The sequence below is a fragment of the Eutrigla gurnardus genome (genome assembly GCF_963514095.1).
Source record: "Eutrigla gurnardus genome assembly, chromosome: 12".
Classification (NCBI taxonomy): Eukaryota; Metazoa; Chordata; class Actinopteri; order Perciformes; family Triglidae; genus Eutrigla; species Eutrigla gurnardus.
In genome coordinates, this window is record NC_139926.1 from 14,591,070 (window position 1) to 14,613,330 (window position 22,261).

Here is a 22,261-nt window from a genome sequence, read left to right on the forward strand (position 1 = left end):
GCTTGTGATGCTGTGGATTTGTACAGTGTGTGTGTGTTATAAGGTACAGTCAATAATCTGTTTGAGCCTTATCTATTTGATTCATTATTAATAATTCCATCTCATCACCATGCAACCATCTGGGTTCAGTACACAAACAACAAATGTTTGTGTCAAACTGAAGGAGTTTGTATGCAAATGAGCTCTTCAATGGATGATTGGTTATTACGGCTCTTTATTCTCATTTGCCAGTTTATTAGGTACACCCACCTTAAATTATACAACAGTGCTGCAGTAAATCCTACCTTTTATGAAGGTAATCATTTTTTTAGAGGTAATTTTAGTTTGTGGATAGTATATTTTTTCTCTTCTGTGAGGAGTGGCTCACGAAAAGTCTCAAAATGTAATGAACTCATTCTCCTCCTTTCCTATTTCTCTGCTTTCAACTTTTCTGAAATTGTACAAAAATGTGTGACGGGCTGCTTTTTGTCTGAATGGGGAATTAAATAATTGGTAATGTCGAGTCTAATGTGGAAATATAGGTTAATTACAAAAACTAAGAATGTGATCTGCTTTCTAATTTTCTGGTGTGACTAGGAGGCCGACCCCCTTGGATTTCGGTATTTCTCTGACAATCTTGACGTCAAACCCGTGAGATCTGGAGAGAGAGAGGGCAGATTTTGTGCATCCAGCTTGACTCATCATCCAGTACCCGAACACCTAACCAGGTAACCACAGATACCTGCCATATGTGTTACAAGTTGTTAAGAAATGTGTCACCAGGACAAGAAGTCATTGTCAACATACTTAGGTGTAGGATTGCAATGATATGTGATTTTCATGGTAGCATAATTATATATTATTCTAATTATTATTATTGATTGCCGCAGCGGCTCACCACGGATGAATGAATGAACCTGAACACCAACTAAAACCTGATACAGCATCACTTGTGCGGAATCAAATTCATTTATCCTAAACATTTGAGATGCGGTGAACACCTGTCAAAAAGAGGAAGAGGAAGAAAAAAATGATAATTTGCCACGGGAAAAAGAGAGAGAGACAGAAAGAATGCCTGTTACCTCCGCAGATGAAATGGCTGTGTGGGTGGATGTACATGTGAGTGCAGGCTGCTAGAAGCTGTGAGTGGGAAGTGGGTACTGAGTGGGAAGAGAAGAGCTTGCTGAAGGCCTGCTGAAAGGCAGTCACGCTTCTCTTTGTTTTCTGCACTTGTATAAAGACAGAGTTCCAGGTAGTGAGGTGGCTGATGGATGATTGATGAGAGTGTTTTAATGCGTGCCTTGTCATCGCCTGTGTATGCGTGAAGGTCAGTTTCTGGTTTTCCTTCCTATCAATGCATGCAAAATCATTTTGTTTCAAGTAACAATACTGGACAGAAACATGATAGAAAAGACTGAATAGACACGACCGAAACAGCATATTCGTTTCTAGAAAGCCTTACAAGTAAGGCGACTTATGCACGCTTTTGGATTTTCAGACTGGTTTGTATACACGTTTTTATGAATAATAATCCTTCGATGTTAAATGAGAACAAATGAGATGCAAGGATTGCATTTTGCAATATATGACCGTCTTCTGTTGAGAACTCAAAAGCATGTATGCAGTGGACACAGGTGTAGATTAAGTGTGTGAGAGCACAACAGCAGGAAAAGGGAATGAGAAAAACAATGTGTAGGGGTGTAACCGTTCTGAGACTGAGACCCAAACTGACCCTTGATGCCGTTCTGTCCTCCGTGGCCCGTCTGTCCATCAACCCGCTGCCATTACGACCGCCATCTGCCGACCTCACAGTACGTTATGAGGTGCTGCTCTCCTACTAATAATCATTACAAATAATTGATTGGTTGTCAGGTTTTATTATAGTGATGTAATGGATGGCAATTTTTTGTAGGCCAACCCATAAGTTGTTTCCCTTGACAACAACCCAGTGATATCTTTTCTTGGATTGTGGATTGTAGAAAACAGATTGCAGAAAACAAACGTACTTTTATGTTTATAATGTTTTATAACGCGTGCCTTAACTTGCATATAAGTCATAAGTGACATCCTTTCTTAATTCATAGGGTTTAATATGACGTCGGTCCACCCTTTGCAGCTATGACAGCTTCAACTCTTCTGGGAAGGCTTTCCACAAGGTTTAGGAGTGTTTATGGGAATTTTTGACCATTCTTCCAGAAGCGTATTTGTGAGGTCAAAAACTGATGTTGGACAGGAAGGTCTGGCTCTCAGTCTCCACTCTAACTCATCCCAAAGGTGTTCTATTGGGTTGAGGTCAGGACTCTGTGCAGGCCAGCCAAGTTCATCCACACCAAACTCTCTCATCCATGTCTTTATGGACCTTGCTTTGTGCACTGGTGCACAGTCATGTTGGAACAGGAAGGGGTCATCCCCAAACTGTTCCACAAAGTTGGGAGCCTGGAATTGTCCAACATCTCTTGGTATGCTGAAGCATTCAGAGTTCCTTTCACTGGAACTAAGGGGCCAAGCCCAGGTCCTGAAAAACACCCCCACACTATAATCCCCCCTCCACCTAACTTTACACGTGGCACAATGCAGTCAGACAAGTACCGTTGTCCTGGCAACCGCCAAACCCAGACTCATCCATCAGATTGCCAGACACCTGCTTTCAATTATTTGGATAGGTGAGTGAATACTTTTGGCAATATAGTGTAAATGCAGTCAACAGAATTACAAAGCTTGTTAGGGTATAAGTGATGTACATCTCGTGACATGAGCGTAGTGTAAACACAACAAGACAACCTCTGTAGCCTTGCTCCTTTGCAGTCAGCAGGTCAAACCGTGGTTGTACTGGGCAGCTTCCAGGTGTGAATTGGTGTAACTGTGTGAGTTGTCAGTGAAACTTCCCTAAATAAATAAGGTTAACAAATCCATCCATCCCTCCACCCAACCAACCACCCACTTACCTTGGCTTTTGCTATAACAATGTCACAAAACTTCCACTCTTGCTTCGAAAGAATAGCACTCATGTTCACAGAAATATAATATTTTTTTCTTTTAGGAAAAACCTGTAAACAGAAAGCAACCAGGTCTGTCTGTGTTGTACCCTCTCCTTTTTTTTATCAGTACTGGGATTACTGGCTTTTAAAGGCCCATCCAGTACTAATAACATAATTCCTGGATTGATGCTGCTAAGAGGCATTATTTTATGCTCTTTTCACACAAGCCAAAAAAAAAATCCCAAGTGTGCATATTTCTCAGATGAAAAGCCTTTGACGATGCACTTATAGTACATCTTCACTTCATCTTTCCACTGTAAGCTGTTTTAATAAGGGCATCTTTCACAGCATCTAAAGCATGCATGAGGTGGGTTTCATTCCGTTTTTTAAAAAGGAATCAGGTAAATATGCTGAGTTGGAAAATACACACTGACAGGAAGATTTTATATATTAACCCTATATAGGTAATATGATCTCTAATGTTTTACCTCAAATACCTAATGACAAAAAATAATGTTGCAGAGACCCTGTTCATATAGTATTATAAGAATCTTCTCATGCCTTATAGGAAGGAACTTGTCCAGCTGTTGTGGGTAAAATTACCTGACCCTGAACTACTTTGGCTCAGCAATTCCAAAGATAGTCCAGTTTCTCCTGATCCTGAAAAGCCAGCCTCGGGGCTTAAAGGGTGCTTTTTGAACATGACCGAAATATTCAATATAGCCTTAAACTTCAATCTTAAGCACTTTGGTTTTTGTACAACTCCAGTCTTTATACTAAGCTAAGATACCCAGCTGCTGATCCTAGCTACGTATTTACCATACTGACAGGAGAGCGGCATCAATCTTCTCATCTCACTCTTGTCAAGAAAGCGATTAAGCACATTTCCAAAATGTGAAATTGCTCCTTTTAACATGCGTAGGCATTTCTTTGCTTTCAAATATCTGCATGCTCATACACATCTACAAACACGCAAACTCACCAATATCCCAACACAAACAACAAATCAACACACTCATATATTCGTACATGTACAGTATGCACACACACACACATACACACCAAGAGGAACTATGTCTTGCATCCCTAAGCTCCTCTCCTGCTCTCTGGCTCCTGCAGTGAGACGGCCCCGAGAGGGGAGCCCTGCAATGCAGCATCTGTGTGACTCACACATACACACACACATGCACGCCCGCACACACAATGAGACGGTGGCGTGTGAAAATGCTCAGATCGTAGGTGGGAGATGTGGAGTGAGAAACCAGAGTGAAGCGAAGGATGAAGACTGATGAGAGGTGGTGGAGGAGGAGGAGGAGTGAGTGAGTAGGAGGAGGAGGAGGAACACTGATGGGAGGAGGTGGAGGAAGGTGAATAGGGAACAAGAAATAACAGGTGGGAGGAAGACTTATAGGTGAAGGGATCCTTAGAAGGCAGAGAAAAGAAGAGAAGAAGAAGCAGATAAGAGCCATGGAAGTAACAAATGGACTACTTAATTAGCTCGGTGATTACCTTCTCTGGGCAGAACTCTAATGGCTCATGTGTTGAAAGACAGTTTATCGGTCCTGCGTCATCCCTTTTAAGATGGATGCACATTGTGATACGGTACATGCTTGAATTGACAGGGACAATTGGCTTGAAGTGAATGAAAAGGCATTTTCACAGCTGGCGAGCTAATCATCAGAAAATGTCAGACTGCTGTATCATGTCGCTATTAGATTTAGCGAATTCATTTTTGTGTTGTTTTGAGAAGATGTTCTGTAGGGACAGCCTGCAATTAGCCTCCAATCCACCGATCTGTGATCTCCTGCTTGCTAATTTGTCAGGCAACGATAATTCATGTCAGTCTACGAAAACTCACAAACAATACAACAGTAACGCTACAACACAATTATTAGATAAACACTGTGTTTAGTCAGTCAGCTGCAACTTCCACGCAAACTAACCAAACAGAAACCTCTCAATCTGCATATTTTAGAAACAGTGCACTTATTACTGGCACCGTTGGTTATTATAACACGTTGTGGTTATGAATTAGTTTTTTGTATATTTATACTGTCATTGTTATTTTAACTTTTAATCTGTCTTCGAGGGTTTAGAGGTAATTTTTTTTACCTTTTTCTTTTCTTTTTTCCCACCTCAACAAGCTAATCTGAGCTGAGCTAAGTGTAGGAGCAGCAGTGGGGTGGAATAGAAAGTTTAAGCTATGAAAAAACTAACAATTGTGCTTCACCAAGCTCTTCCTGACATCTGACTAATATATAGTGCGTTTAAGTACCAAATCAAAATGAAAAAATTTGCAGTCCATCTACCAATAATAGTGTTTCCTTGCCAGTAAAGCTCCTTTCTGTTGACCGAACATCAAGTTGCAGCGACAAGTTGCGAATTAAAATTCTACATAACTTAAAGAACATCATGTAACTAAATCACAATTAAGTCACAAAGTAGTGTAAACAAACGTAATAAAATACTAACTATTCAATAAGCGAGACTGAAACACCTCAAAACAGCGAACATGTTTGTTGTTCCGGCGTTTTGCTGATGCATGTCGTAGAGCCAGAAGTAAATGAAGATTTAAATTGAATAGATCGTTCCCAGTGTCACTGATTTCTGTTGCAGCTAATCCAGTCAGTATTGACCTAATATCAATATCGGATCGGTGCATTCCAACCCTTCAGCAAAGTAGTACTGTAGCTTAGCTTAGTGGACGTCAATAAAACACTGTGGTTATACTGCACAGAAGAATGCATTATAATCCTCTTTCTTTCAAGCTTCTAAACAAACAAATTATAGAAAACAAGCATAAATGTTCTTTTTCCTTTGTAAGGATTTATTTTTTGATTTCAAGACCTAAAATCTGAATTCAGAAATCCAAGAAAGAAAATATTGTTTTTTCATGTATTTCTGCAGTCATTCAGTTCATTCAACCTCTTGAGCCACACTTTTTAGTCAGACAGTCATGGGAGGAAAAGCATCCAGAGTGCTCTATTCTGAGGACAAAGTGAAGACAATTACCCCCTGCAGCATCTGTATAATGGTCTTCTGGTACAAAACAAGTATGTTTTCCAGTAATACTGCACTAGAGCAGGGGTCTCAGACTCGCAGCCCGGGGGCCAATTGCAGCCCCTGGAACAATATTTTGCGCCCCCTACCTAAAATCAAAGCTTGGTGTTAGTGCTGCCCGCACGTCTTTTTCTTCACTTTATCAGCGTGAGTCCTTGACCTGTGCGTTTTGTATTTGTTAACACTTGTGGGCTACCATAGCTCAGGCTCATGACAACAACACAAATTAGCAACGTTGGTCACTTTTACCCTAATTTCCGGACTATTGGGCGCACCTGAATATAAGCCACACCCACTAACATCCACTGTGACCTGTTCGGTAATTTCATTGGTCTGTTGTGACGAGGCTAAATGTTTTTTTTTGTGGCATGAAAATTAGCCACATCATTGTTTAAGCCGCAGTGTTCAAAGTGTGTGAAAAAAGTAGCTGCATAGAGTCCGGAAATTACGGTAACGTGTTTCGGGACTGTCACAGAGTGGAGGGATAATTTATCCTGTCACCCAGTGCAAATGCGTTTTTGTCACCCAGCCCCAGTCATGTCTTTTTCAAAACCTGCCGTGAAGAGAAAGGTTGGCGATGAGCACAGACAATTTAGTAAAGCTTGAGAAGATTGGATCATTGTACTTTTTTTTGGAATACTTGAACGTCTTTTTTGGGGAATACTTGATGCGGCCCAGCCTCACCCAGACTCTACCTCCAGCAGCCCACAGATAAGTTGAGTTTAGAGACTTGCATAAGTGTGAAATGTGAAACTCGTAACCCTGTCAGGACCAGGCAGCAACCTCCGGTTCTGAAAAGTGAAGCCGATGCAGAAGTGCCTTCATATGAGTAGTATGGAAGTTTTGGTACAGAAATGACATCCAGCAGGGCTCCAGAGTGCGACCATTTTGGTCGCATATGCGACCAAAATTTTTATGAGTGCGACTGAAAAAAATTGTAGGTCGCACTGGTGCACCTAACGCTGCTCGGGTGAAAAAAAAAATCATAAGCGCAGCATCTCTTTATGTTCTCCTGACGGTATCGTGGTCTAAACCAATAAGAGACAGAGCTCGGGCGGGTCCTTGCCTCTGATTGGCTGTGGTCCTTTTCACACTGCTGTAAATTGTGTCAGTTCGAAAATGCGAGCGAGCAGAGCAGGTACTCTGAGCGCTTCGACAATGAGCGCTTCGATTTTCTTTGAAAGTGAAGAGAGTCAGAAAGCCTCGCCCCGAGACTAATTAAAAAGCCCAAAAATATGCCTTCAGACAGGACTGGTTGAAGCAATTTCCCTGGCTGATGTACGATGAAGAAAGGGACTCAATGCACTGCATTTATTGTCGGGAGTGCGGTCAGCATTTGGCCGGTAATAGTGCGTTTGTGGAGGAGTCAACAACATTTCGCATCGAGACATTGAAAAAGCGCAATATGTTCAAAAAGCATACTACATGCCGTGATAAGTGTGTTAATAAAGTGGCCCCTCATCCAGCTGCATTTCAGCGTCAGGCTGTATCAATCACGTCCGCTGAGGAATCTGAAATGATTATAAAATTCAACGTCGCATACAATATTGCAAAGGAGGAGTTGCCGTTCACTAAATTTAAGTCCGAAATTATTCTGATGAAAAAAATGCCGACACACTAAAGAACAAGACAGCTGCGGAGGTTGGAAACGCCACGTACACGTCATTCATGACTGACGGCGACACAGACGTCTCTACGAAGGAGTGCGTTATTGTCTACTGCTGCATTTTGCGTAAAGGGAGGCCGGTCAACATGTTAATTGGACATGTCGGGTGGAGCATGGACACGCACAGTGTTTGAAGGTCCACATTACAGCATGAGAGATCATGAATAGGAAATTGTATAGTAGCCTATTCCTAATATTATTATTAAAAATGAATAGCCTAAGTAAAAATATAATTAGGCTAGGCTAAGATCACATAAACAGTTTTCCATTTGCAGTCTATAGGCTAGTGACCTGTATGATCTTTTTATTGTGCCACAAAGCAAGCATTTACTGCGCTTGGGCATCAGTGTGCAGATTGGCTGGAGAAAACGGTTCCTCTGGGTGCTGATGGTGCTGCAGTTAACCTAGGCCATAAGGGGGTGTCATTATGTAAAAGGAGAGCGATAAAAAGGTGACCTTTTGGCGTTAAAGGCGACGCGATGAAAAATGTGGGTGCACCTTAATTTTGTGCTGGTGCACCTAAGAAAAAAAGTTAGGCGCACCAGTGCAACCAATGCAAAAAGTTAGTCTGGAGCCCTGAATCCAGCACATCCCCTCTTTTGCATAAACGTACTGTGCCAATATGTTTTCTGGCCGCTGGGTTGTGCCGCATCGACACTCACCTCTTGAGGATCCACCATTGTTGTTTAGAACAAACCGTCGCCTCAACGTGTGGTCTTGCACACACCTAAGCCCCGCCTGTAGTTGACGGTAGTTTGGTTCATGCTCTGGTTCACCGGACACAAACGCATTACTTGAACCTCGACCAGATGGACTTTCGTGTGACGTGCGATCCTGCGTTTGTTGCGTGATCTCATGCAAGAATCCAGCTGCTGTGCTGTCACTTTGTATGCGTTATAAGTCACCTTCCAAAATGTCCAGTAGCAGCAGTGTCCGGCATCTGTTCACTATTCAATTCCATTCTTCAATGGCAGAATGAGTGTGTGTGTGTGTGTGTGTGTGGGTGTGTGTGTGTGTGTGTGTGTGTGTGAACATTAAGCATCCCTCTGGAAAAGTGCCACAGGCTTTAAGCCAAGTGCAACAGACCTTCTGTCTGAGAAGCTCGATGTCCAACTCTATCAAATTGCCGTCTCACTCCTCGCCGGACACAATGCCATGAGGACAGTGTATTATCTGGACAATGCACACATATTGCCTCGTTTCCTGTGATCTACGATTTTGATCCCACACATTTTTACATCGTACTTTAAACCAGTATTTTTCTGTGTTTGAGTGTAGAGTAAATGACCGGCATGTTAATTAGTAGGAATGAGGGAAGTTACTGCATTGCAGCCCACGTTTGTGTTTCAGGCCCGATGAGAAAGGTGTAGTTACACATGATAATGTTGCCTCACTATATATAATCTCTAAACCCCACATGAGTCGTAATAATGCTTGGTAATGGCCCCAATTGTCTTCTTTCAGCCTTTAACCCATCGGGGGGTGCTGTTTCATTCACAAACGGAGCTCTTCCACACTCACAGACATATAGATCATGCACTAAACACTGCTGCACATAGTGGCTAAACAATCCTCCAGGAAGCAAGGCCACCCCCCCCCCCTCATGAACCTCCACTCACACCCTGAGCCTCGCCACCAGTCAGGATAATCTTGTTGGATCTGGAAATGAGCCACAGAGCTCAAAGTGACCTTCATCATCAGACAGAAAGCAGTGAGACGTAGCATCGGGACAGCAGTTCCGTCTCTGTGTTTTATGGCTCTGTTAATATTGAGAGTGCTCTTCAATGGCGGCTCGAGCAGGGACACAGTGGTGGAAAAAGCAAGTTAAGTTGCAATGCAAAATATACTGCTCTGACATTTGGACAGGAGCGAGGAGGCAGTTTATGAGGAGACTGTGCATGAGCCACCTTCGTTGTTTAGGACGTCGTGTCACCTTTCCGTCATGACATCTTCAGTGTCGGACATCTACTCACTATTCAACCCCCTCCTTCCATGGCAGAGAGTGTCTCTGTAGAGGCCTCATTCACACTGGTGTTCCCTTCAGAGCTGAGGCAGCGAAAGCTTCATTGACTCCTGCCTCTGATCCATTTAGGCTGCAAGGGGCTTACAGCCGTCACATATTCTATACTCAGTTCTGTTCTATTCTCTCTCTTCGTTGAATGCTGCCCTGCTCCTCTGTGCTCTGTTCCAGTGGTTCTCAACCTCTGTTGTGTGATGTAACCCTGCAGACCTGTCAGTTGAGCTCATGTAGCCCTTCATTGACATCCCCTGACGGGTTCCATTTATGTTATGTAATGTGATGTTACTCAAACACGATGGATTATATAAAATAGTCCAGTTACACTTTTTAAATACAAAACAAAATGAATCACGGATTACTCTGTATTCAGCCTTTGTATGTTTTCAGCCAAGCTAGCTGCATGGCTCTAGGGGTGGCAATGTCATTTTGGTGATCAGTTGATGGGTCCACTACTTTGGTCCTATTGGTTTGGTTCTGATAGACTATTGATCACCCGACTCTTCATTATGCACGCATATGTTTAATTGTTATGCACACACAAATATGTGGATATATTTCCCATAGTTGTTGTTCTATATTCTGTTTCTTCCATTCAGTGTACAGACAGTGAGCAGTAGTATTGAATGAACTGTGAATGCGGTGACCAGTGCTCACTGTAGCAGTACCTTGGTTCCAGGCTGCAGTTATTGACTCCTGCTTTCTCCAGCAACACTTCCCTTCAGTCTCTGAGTCTCTGTGGACTACTGCAGAGTTAAATGACAAATTGCTCCTTCACACATCCCCTTATGCGCCACCACACAGGCCGCTCAGCAAGCATGCTTGAAGCGCCACCAGCCACAACTCTCCTTTAAAAACTGTGAATTCCTTTTTAAATCATTTGCTTTCTTGTCATTTAGCTCCATCCTTTCAGATCAAGACAACATTCATCTGATTTTTTTGGAGGCCAATACTGCCTCAAATCAGCAATCTGTGCTGAAATCATCGCCGGTATTCAGGAAAGTGGACCAACATAGATTAAATGAAAATTCAATTAGAAACGGTCAAAAGCCTATCCAGCTAACTCAATTATTCACTGAGAAGGAGGAGAGCCTGTGTTAAGGTCTTCACGTACACAACGTTGTGTATTGATCTCACTCTACATCAAACCCATTAATCTGTTTTCCACACCTTCTGCCCAATGTCGTCCCAGAGATCATTGAAACTTACTGTCTGTTCCTGCATCAGGCAATTATGTGGTTTGATCAATATTTCTCTCACTTTGCTTCTGCTTGATCTCCTCTCTACGCTGGTCTGATCAATCATCTGCTCGAATGGGATTTCATGTCAGCAGTTGAAATGCCTGTTGTGTTTGAAGTGACTTTTTTTTTGGGGGGGGGGGGGGGTATTTACTGTTTAGATTATCAGATAAAGGCTACGTGATTCAAACTATTTGTCCAAATATAAGCTGGACCTTGAGCATTGATCAGAGCCCACCTCACATCCCTGCAACCTTGCGTGAGTCACAGAAATCCAAGGTCTGCTCTGTTCATTTTTTCAACCAGCTGTGATTTCCACCGGGGCCACTGGCAATATGAGTCATTATATACACACAAATCAATAGGATTTAATCCACTGGCTTCCACCTGCCCGCTAATACCCAAGGACAGTTTTCACACAACCACCTACACACAGACTCACGCAAGCACCGGTGCCCTTTGAGAATTGTTGACGGTGAAGCTGCAACGGGGATTATGACAAAAAGAGATTTGTGAATGTGACTGATGCAGCGCATCCGAAAGCCTCCTCTGGTCTCCACACTGTTCATTCCCTTTGATGAAACATTGCTAACATTGCAGTTAATAATCCTGACAATGCCGAGTTTTCAACATGCTTTGTCTTCTCTCCTCCCTCCTCCGCCCCGTTGATGTCTCTCAGAAGGAGAGACCCCACCCCTTGCCCACCCTCCCCTGCTGCTAGCTAGCAGCAGCATGGCCGACAGTCGACAGCCAGAAGATGGTGCCCCCCAGTGGGATCCCTCAGGGGGGCAGGAGCCTACTGGCACCCATGGAGCCAATGGCTACTCTTCCTCCGCCTACAGGACCTGCCAGCCCGGTGGGGCCCACATGGCTTCGGACTCCTACGCCGCCAGGGAGAATGGCTTCAATGGGGAACTCACTGGTACCCCCGCTATAACTGCAGGTAAGGCTAATTGCATTGAAATTACTGAAGATTATTTTTTTGCAAAGTGCTCAGGTGTAGTTAGGGTAGGTTATGTTAGTCAAAAGCGATTTACTGGAAATGGTATAAAGATCCTATTTTTGCCAGGAGGAAGAAGTAAAGCTGAGGCTCCCATTAGTTTGACATTCAAAGCCATAATAGTATGCCTTTATTTTTAGTACGTTCTACAAAAGTTCAAAAGTTAGGGTTGCTGCCCTAAATCTCTAGACCACCAGAGCACACTGAACCTAGCATTTGTTTTTGTTTTTTCCTGGCAGGACTGAGCTTTACGGAGCCCTGGAAAGGCCATCCGGAGAAAAACTATATTGAGGACGCGTTTTACTACATTAAGCGCACAAGATACAACTTGTTACCACATTTTAGTTCATTTGTGGCCACGAGATAAGTTTGGGCGCATGATTGCCCCCCCCCGCCTCCCCTTTCCCCCGGCGGCTTGCACTCACATTGCTCTCGGCCCGATTGCCTCTTGTACATACGTCACCACGTTGTTATAGACACACGCATGGCTTGAGTTTGTTTTCCAGAAGCACCGTCTCAAAGTCATCACAATAGCGAACAACACAGAGAACATGACTGAAACGTTACTGACAAGTCACATCTGCACTTATTTCTAGTCAACACTCGGCCTGAATCAGAGCATATGAGTGCGAGCCAACTTTGGACAGAGTGCAGAACGGCATTTTTATTATAAAAGTACCGGTCCGGTTCCTTCTCTGCTCAGACCACGAGACTGAGGACCAAACCTGACTCAAAATCCTGCTGTGTCTTACACAGTCATCAACAGTATTTTCAGTCATAAATCAGCTCGATATCAGGGGGCTTGGAGCAGTGTGAGTGCAAGTCGGCGGGGGAGAGGGGAGGGGGGTCAATCGTGCGCCCTAACTTATCTCGTGGCCGAAAATTAATTAAAACGTGGCAACAAGTTAACTAAAATGTGGGAACGAATTGTATATCGTGCGCTCAATGTAGTAAAATGTGGCCTCAATATATATATTTTCCCGGATGGCCTCTCCAGGGCTCCATATAGAGCTTCCATAGAACCACTCTGAAGTAGTTTGAATGGAACTTAAAAAAAACAAGAAGCAACAGTACATTATTTTCTCATTTCGGCTTTGATTTCATCGTTGGTACATACCTCAAAAATTCAATTTTGTTATAATCAAGATGCAAGCACAACTCCCGGTTTGGAAGCAAATACACTTGCCAATTCATTTTTTTTTTTTTGTACTGGCACAATAATGACACAGGAAAGCGGCATAGTCACAGTTTGTTAAGAGGAAGGTCCATACAAGAGTGTGTTTGCATTTGTTTTGTACTGAAGTGTGTGTGATTGGGCTTGTGTGCGTGGGTACACATTCCATACATTGAAGGGTTTGTTTGTGTGTGTGTTTTTAGTCTGTTAAAGAGTGCGAGTGCACGTGTAAGCTTTGTCTATGCCCTTTGACAGTGTACAGTGTGTACGTGAGTCTGTGTGCTTAGTGATGTGATGATGATGTGTGTGTGTGTGTGTGTGTGTGCGTGTGTTTGTCTGTGTCCTGTCTTCTTGTGCGTGGGTATCCAGCACTCTAAGTATTCAATAGAGTCACATACTGTTAATAAGGGCCCCACACCACCGCCACACCCTCACTCCCGCCCTGGAGACAAGAACAATAACGTACCAATGGTGTAACCATGGAAACAGCTCCCCTACAATTTACGTTGCCTGGGCTTTTGTCCTTTTCGCCTGTAGCTTACCTCAGACGAGACCATTTACTGTAGCATGCAATGACAAGAGCCCAATTAACCTCCCATCTCCCTACTTTTAGGGCTAAATGGACACAAGTTTTGAAGGCTGATAGAAGTATATTTGAGTGTCTCTGCTCATTGTCTTTGCCTGTTTAATATCCTGCTGTTGGTATCATTCATCAAGTGTTTGAGGAGAAGAGTCATGGTGATCTGACTCCCCTCCTGGGAAAATTTCATTATAAAGGATTATATTATCATCACATAATGATACTTGATTCAAGACAACATTCAGATCAGGCTGACATTGACAAGAAATTACATAATGAATATATATAATATAAAACCCTTACCACAACAGTAACACATTTACCTTTCTACTTATTATTGTGTGTTGCATTAAGTGTGGGTAGTCACTTTTGTCTTGCCTGTAAATGTAATTTCTTGCACAGGCTCTGTTGTGAAGCCGAACAGAACTGTACCTTTATTATTATTACTTTATATTTTTTATATTCACTCAAGTACACTTACAAAACACATATGTAGTAATAAACTACTGTGACCAGCAGCTCTGTGGAATTTAGCTAAATCCTCAAATTTGGTGTCTTAGAATTGAGGGTTGCACATATTACATTTTATAAGGTTTTTGCTTTTGTTTTAATTGGAGATGGATCATTGATGCTTGGTGCTCAAATGTCATAAAAGTTGATGGACAATATTTCTCATCATGCAAGTTCAAGACTGTTTTTTTTTCTGCCATGTATCTGCACCACCCCTTTTTAAACATGACACACTTTTTTATGTCCAGAGCTCTTGTGACATTGCTTCAATGCATTGCTCTCCAATACAAATGAGAGGCTACGTCTTAGCCACCACTTTGACATAATTAGCAACTACCAAAGCCTCACATGCTCCTCTGGGTCATTATTAGCGTATATCAAAGATATGAGAGGTGTAAACAGCCTTGTTCAACTTCAAAGTAATAGCTTGAAATGGATATCAACAAGAAAACAGTACTTTTTTTCCTCTAAGAAGGGGGAAGCTAAGGCATTAGCCCAGCATTTAGAATTGTGCATTCTCCCCCATCTCTTGGTCCTCATCAGCAATTGCAACTGATTTGTTTTACATCATTTGTCTCAAGCTCGTTCATAGAATTTTTTTTTACCAGCCTGCATCAAACGTGCCATTCATCACAGATCATGATCAAGCGATCCAGTCAACATCAAGAGAGAAGATTACCAACAAATGTCTCCACTGTTAGTCGAAGTAAATGCAACATCATTCTACAAGAATGGCTAATAGCGACGCTCTGCAGTATAATATGGATGAAGTGAATGATTTCCGAATGAAAGTGGCCTTACCCATGAAGACAAAATCCCCCTGTCCTTCAGCGTTTAAAGACATAAATCTGTAATAATCAGTGTTTTCTAATTTTCTGCATGAAAAAAGCTGTCTACAAAGCATCCTGTCACCATACATTACCATTGCTCCAGAGCACAGCAGGGCAAGAGTAAGTGGGGCAGATTCGGTGACATAAGGGCTGATGCTGGCACTAGAGTGAACTTTTTCTCCCCGGGAAAAGCTCTTCAGACACAACAAGAACTGTTGAAGTGTGAAATTGCCCTCTTGACTTTCCTTTGAGACAAAGTTGAAAAAGCCAATGAAGCCATACTGGAAGTGGTCAAGAGAACGAGATGGACAGAGGGAGACAGGAAAAAACTGTGTGAGGAGAAAACAAAATGACGATGTCTATGTCGTCGAGCTGATGCAAGTAACTGGGCATAGTGTCAAGAAGCCTGGACAAAATGTTCTGTTGTTAATGTCCATCCATCTCATCAGCTTCAATCGGTGTGTTTGGCTGCAGCAGAGAGGAGCTCTGGGGTGAAGTATGGACTCAAACAAAACGGGACAAATCAAAATTTTGAGGATGTCTGATCTACAACTTTGCCTCAGAGCATCTTATAAAATGTAATATGTGGAAACCTCAATTCTAAGACGCCAAATTTGAAGAGGGAGATGCTACACACAAAAAAAACAAAAGCAAAATAGAAGCAACGTAGGTTGGATTCTTCCTCCAAGAAACAACAGAGAAGACAGAAGTAGAAAGAGAACACTGCTGGAGGTGGAATGTGCATGAACACTATCTCATAACCAGATGTCTGACCTTGGTACAGTGAGTGCTGGCGGTATGATTGAAGATTGTCACAGGCATATACTGTCTGTCACTGCAGAAGAATGAACTAATCTGAGCATCGCAAAGGAAGACGGATGCAACATCAATGGAATAATAGCCATGAAAAATTTTGATAGCACTGTACCATAATAATTATTAGTCATCATGACAAGAAAACAATCTTTTCACTTACATACCTTCATTTTTCCTCTCTTTTCAATTTGCTGTGTTTTCACTGATCACATTGTTGGTTTTCACTCAGTCTGTGGTTTAATGGAATTGTGTTAGAAAAATAAAAAGCAATGCAAAATGTTGAAGAACTCATGTTTCTGTTTCAGTTGGCAAAAAAAAACTGGGTTTGATTAGATTCACACTGATTTAAGTCATGTTATGAAAATACTGCCTTGGAAGATCAACCATGCCAAAATGTTCGATACTGGAGGCTGCAGAAAGAGAGGCAGAAATGGCAACGGCATGTTGCTGCCTCCTGAATTACATTGGGACCCAAATCAGTTGCCCGCCGGTCTGTTGCTATGGCAACCACTTGCTTTACACAGTTTTGGTGCCGACTGGTATTATACCAAACGGCTGTCCTGCTCTCTCCTTGCCCTCTCAGTCAGTGGTGTGTGTGTGTGCGTGTGTGTGTGCGTGTGCTTGCGTACGTGCGTGTGCTTGTGTGTGCGTGTGTCTGCTGGCTGGCTGGCTGTGTGTCGAGTTGACTCGGGGCTTCCAGTCGAAGTCTTTTCTCAGAGAGGGAGCGTTCTCGGCTTCAGTCTGCCTGTCACACAGGTAACACATGCTTTTAATTCATCGGGAGGGAATGTGTGTGTGCGTGCACGCTTTTACCGTTTATTATGGATGTAGATACGGCGATGTGACGCAACCTTTCTGTATATTAAAGAGGCTATTGGTGCATGTGGGCTAGTCTCCTGTCAAAGCCAATGAAAGGCAGGTTGCTATGTCGTTTGACATCAGAGAAATGCTGAGACAACCAGACCAGGCTAGTTGTCACAGCTGCCAGCGAGCTTTGTGGAGGTGACAAGGTCATTTTTAACAGTGATTTATTTGTGACTGTGCATTTCTGTGGAATTGTATAAAAGACTTATAATCCATGATGCCTCGCTGAACTAAGTGCCCTCAGTGTTCCTTTTGAAGAGAGACTGCATTTTGGTTTTATCTTCCCGAGGCATACGTCTTTAGAATAACAAGGCAGGTGTCCAGTTAGGATTGTTTTTTTGTTTTTTTGCATTTCATTGCTAATCTAAATACAATTTTTTTTTTTTTTTTACTTGAATATTTTCTATGTATTGTTACAGTAATAAATACATAGATATAAATGTACCAAATTGCCACTAATTAAAATAATGTTACTGTTCAATCTGTTTGAGTCAGTATAGCCACATTTTTTTTCTTGGGCTCATTCCTCCTGATCCATTTCCACTCCACCACTGAGCACGTTGTCTTTGGTTACATAAGAGTTCCCTAGAACCTTTCCTTGTTCACCACCTATAATCCTCGACCTGCGGCTGGTCAGCAATGTCTTGATTTCAACTGCATCATTTTGCTTAGGGTGTTAACTTATTGCTTTGAGAAATTTTGAGATTGCCATGGACACCATTCCACGACCATCAACATTACACAGAGTTTTTAAAAAAGCAAGTCATTCCCAGGGTTTAGGATTCTGTCAAGTAATACTGTATTCACATTTTGTAAAGTCTTCAGGCACTCAATTTGGAAGTCTTGTGTCACTCAGAAACATGGAACTATTCACATAATTATTATAAGTTTGATGTCAAACATTAATTGCTTTTGAAGTTGATAAGAAGAAAAAAGGTTTTTGCCTGGAAGCAATCAATAGGTGGCACTACACTTTGCTATAGAAAATGGGAAATGGCTGCTTAGAGTCTGTGAGTAGGCTGTGTTAAGTGTTCCCGGAAGAAGAGTGTGTGTGTGTGTGTGTGTGTGTGTGTGTGTGATTGCATGTATGTATGCCTGCCAGCTTGTTTCCGTCGTGTGTGGGCGGTGTCGGATAGAATAAGGTCCTGAAACAGCAGCAGTAAAAGCATCGCTCTGCCACCCAATCCCACATAAACACTGTTAATATGCAAATGAGGGTTGGTTTGAGGAGAACTCTACAATGCCCCCCTCCATGCAATATTTCAAGTGATAGAGACAGACAGACAGATGTAAGCTTGTAGACCCTTTTAGTGAATTGTCTTTTGGTATCAGCTTGAGCCTTTACTTACTGTCCTCATTTAGCTCCCACTGCCCACGAATCAGACAGCCAGACAGTGTTGACAGCTTGTTTTCTAAATGTTGACTCTAATACTGTAATGAAGAGAGTCTCATTTTACTTACATTTTCTTGCAAAAAGGCTGAATTCCGTATTGAATTTTCTATCTGCAAGCTGAAATTGCATTTCAGTGTCACCTTGAATAGATTAAAGAGAGAGAGAGATAGAAGTGGAATTGTGTCTGCAGTCTCTCTCACAGTCACTCAACATATTCACCAGCATCAAACAATTTATGTCACACCAACTTCCGTGATTTGTTTCAGCCCGGAGCACTTTGTTGCATGTCATCCCTCTGTAAACTCTATCAACAGATTCTGCATTCATGTCCACAATCAGGACAGCAGGACAAGATTCTGACATCAGAAGCGTTCTGGTTTCCGTTTGTAGTCCGATTAGTGTTCGAGCATAGCTTAGCTTAGCTAAACATTCAATGTGGAGAATAAGAGAGACGGAATGCATTGACATGAATGTAATCTCAGAACTTGCTTTCGTCTGGTGATTATTTAATTTTTTGGTATTAAATTAGCTTGTAAACTGGCTACTTGTGAAACAATCCATCTGGACTCGTAATCCAACTCCAGTCCGGCATCTCAAGTTGCTAATCGGACTGTAAACAATGAGCAGAGCATGGCAAATGAAGTCTTGGGCTGGATATCTGCTGGATACACCAAGAATGTAGTCCCTTGCTCCCAGCATCTTATCCGTCGGTGGCTGATAGCTAATGGTTTCCGAGGTTGTACCCTCTGTATGTCCATGCATTTTCTGTCTGTAAGAAAATGCTGATAGGGTTGGATTCAGCATTAGATTTTATGTTTGCATTAAAGTGTCTAACTTTTGTTCGACTGTAACTAAATAATCCAGGTTTTTCATTTTTAGTGTGCACTTGTTTAGGGACTCTCGGTCGCCATAGCGACACTCACAACATTCACCAACAACCCTTGCAGTTACGTTAACAATGTCAGCTCCTTCACACATCACAGGTCTGGAAGTTTAACATCAAATCAAGTACATTGTATTCATACAACCCAATATCACAAAACACAGATTTTCCCCTGGGAGCATACGGACCCCTCTACCCTTTTCAACCTTCGCTTCGGTTCAGAAAACACTCTGTTTCATATTCTCTCACAGCAGCGTTGGATTTGCTGCATCTTTTTTTTTCAGCCAGGATTCAAACCAGATTAATTCCTTAAACTTTCCAAATTCCGTCACTTCTTCGATATATATTACAGGTGATTGACCCTCTGTGTCTATGCGTGTGTGTGTTCGTTCTCAGAGCAAGTGTCCGCACGGATCGTGCAGGAAGTGACGGCAGAGGCCGTGGCGGTACTGAAGGGAGAGCAGGAGACTCAAAGGCTGCCATCAGGTAAGCCACACACACACACACACACACACATACACTAAATTGCTTGCGCCCAGTGGTCACATTGTGGTAAAGCCTATCCCAGCATGCAATTAGACAGGGTACATACCAGATAGGTCGCCAGTCACTGATTCACAGCACCCATTTATTTTGTTTTTTAAATGTCACACCCTGAAAGCTAAGATGAGATGCTAGTCAAACCACTTAACAACCATTCCCCGTGCAGCACAGAAGACAATGGAGAGAGATGATAATATTCCCCAAACTCAACACCTACAACTGTGGTTTTAGAGAGTTTTAGAGGGTGTCCAGGTGAGCAGTGCAGCAGCAATATAGCAGGACATTTTCAACTTGAAAATAGTTCAAATAGTGCATAAAAGATACTTTGCAAATTGAAGGGTTTGTAAATGTGGCAGTTGTCCACCAGAGCTAACTTTAAACTTTGCTGTATTTGCTCACTTCACCAAAAGCAGACTCGGCTTGGCTGTTTTGGGTGGAAGTGAAAAAAAGATGAGGCAGGATTCATTATTATTTAACAAAAGTACACCTACAAATTGAAAATATAAAGGTAAACCCAACTGATTTCAGAAATCAAAGTATGTTTATAGGTGCTGTGGAGTACTACTGTGAGTAAACTGTAGTTGTGTGGTTGAAGGATATGCATGAAGGCTGATACATTCCCTTAAGTCAGCTTTGCCTGACTGGGCTGAAGAATTAATGTTCCAAAATAATAATAAAAAAAAGTCTGAACCTCTGCAGACCACTTCTCAACTCGGCTGGAGGCATGTGGCTTAAGGCTACTTAAGGTAAAAAAAAAAAAGATGATATCTTGCTTAAATTCTTTTAAAGTGATCATCGGGAGGCCAACAGTGTTCACAGTTTGATTTATTGCCGGCTGAGCCACCATCATGGGGTTGCAGAGGCTGAGTTGTCCATTCATGTTTAGCTTTTGGTGCTGATACTGTTTCTTCTGTGTCGGTCCGGCCTTACCTGTGTAGCTCTTATAGAAGGGATCGGCCACAGATGCTCAAGTCCTTTATAATATGTGATTTATATGACTACTGATTCTTCAACGATCTCCTTTTGCAGTTGAAGACACCACAAATTTGCCTCCGTCTCCTCCCCCCTCACCTGCCGCCGAGCACTTTGGTCCTCTGGAACAAGGTAGGCCAAGAAACCGATGAGTGTGTTTTACGTCTCATGGATGAGATTGTGGTTTCCTTCTTTTCCCCAACTGACACCCTGGACTTTTGTGATCGCCACCACATTGGAACACTGATGGTTGGCACTGGGGCAACTTTAATCCCCTCCCCCTCTCAGGACAGGCCCCACCTACAGGGGACAAAACCACACGTTGGTGCCCGTTCAGAACACCTGTACATACCAGAGTTGCTAAAAGCAGGAACATGTTATCCATTTCTCAGACATCCATTTCTTTTTAAACCCTGCTTCCTCCTCATCGTACACCTGGAAAAGATACAATTAGTATCTTCGTTCTCATCACCATTTATCCATTTATTTATCAGAAAGGAGCGCCGACATGCACGACCACCTTGTTACAACAAAGGCACTGTATTATCATCATCCTCTTCTTCCATTTCCTTTTCTAACATCCACACCTCGTCTGCCCACACACTAATATGGCCGCCAATTTAGGTGACCACCTAACTTCGTGTTTGTCCTTTTGGTTGAATTATGTGTTTCGATTTGCATGTCTAATCATGGTGTTGTGTTTCCTTGTGATTGTCTTCTGTAAGTCTTTTTTGTACGTGTGGTTTTTGTTTTTGTATGTGGCTATGGATATGGATCAGAGTTTTAGCTCTGTTTACATGACTTATAAGAGCTGCCTTCAAGCTTAATGCTAAGACTGAAACCTAGTAAGCTGTGTGTGTGTGTGTGTGTGTGTGTGTGTGTGTGTGTGTGTGTGTGTGTGTGTGTGTGTGTGTGTGTGTGTCTGCGTGTCAGTCAGCTAGTCTTTACGAGATTCTAAAAGCAATTCTTCTCAAAGACTGAAAATGTTTTTTATGCTTTACATTTACGAGTATTTTAATTTTGCCCATTACTATTGTGATACAGTTTGGTTCACTTCACTTCCAAATGATAGTTTAAGCAATTCAGTGATTTTCTTTTTTTTTGTGCAGCTGCCAGCTGGTTGTATAATGGTTGTGCGTTGTAACTAAACTCCAGTCTGCTACGTGCTGCCTGTGTCTTGATATCTTCTCAATCTGCAGTCTGTTTGGAATGTAATGAGAAGTCTGTAGGGGGTCAGCCATGCACCACATAGAGATGGTCAGTTGTGGTAACCTTGTGCCTTGTGTGTTCAATACTGTCCTAAAGCCTAACTGCAGTAACTACATTTTTGGTCAAAATTGATTTAACTCAACTAACTTACCGTAACTAAAAAGTGAGATAAAATTATATTAAGACTAAAATGTAAGATAAAGTTATAATATCAAGTCTAAATACACAAATCTTTGAATAGAGTTGTTAAACCCTTTTAAATACACTTTCAATACACAATCAATGTTTTACTTTTATTCACTGAAAACAAAACATTAAAGCTGAAAGAAGACAAAATCATTGTAGTTACTGCACTCTTTTGCATTACTATTACAAACCAGAGTGCAGTAACTACATTTTGGGGGTCAAAGGCCAAATAAATCGTGATGATTTTTGAGCATAAATATTACATCATCAATACATGTTGAAATAATATCACTTACCTGCCTATAACCCATTTGGTTGGCCGTTTAACAAAACATAAAAAGCAGTTTTTCTCAGTTTTAGCCT

The 22,261-nt window shown here is 42.1% G+C and overlaps 1 protein-coding gene across 3 annotated transcripts in view; it reads left to right on the plus strand.

The window, feature by feature from the left end:
* Positions 1 to 576: 576 nt before the first annotated feature.
* The window catches only part of map2 (microtubule-associated protein 2), a 44,129-nt gene continuing 22,444 nt past the window's right edge, over positions 577 to 22,261 (plus strand). For all 3 annotated transcript variants that reach the window (XM_084022051.1, XM_084022052.1, XM_084022053.1), the window contains exons 1-4: positions 577 to 707; positions 11,618 to 11,881; positions 19,385 to 19,474; positions 20,561 to 20,635. In XM_084022051.1, the coding sequence (XP_083878177.1) occupies positions 11,671 to 11,881; positions 19,385 to 19,474; positions 20,561 to 20,635 (376 nt within the window). In that variant the 5' untranslated portion in view covers positions 577 to 707; positions 11,618 to 11,670. The remainder of the gene's footprint in view (positions 708 to 11,617; positions 11,882 to 19,384; positions 19,475 to 20,560; positions 20,636 to 22,261) is intronic.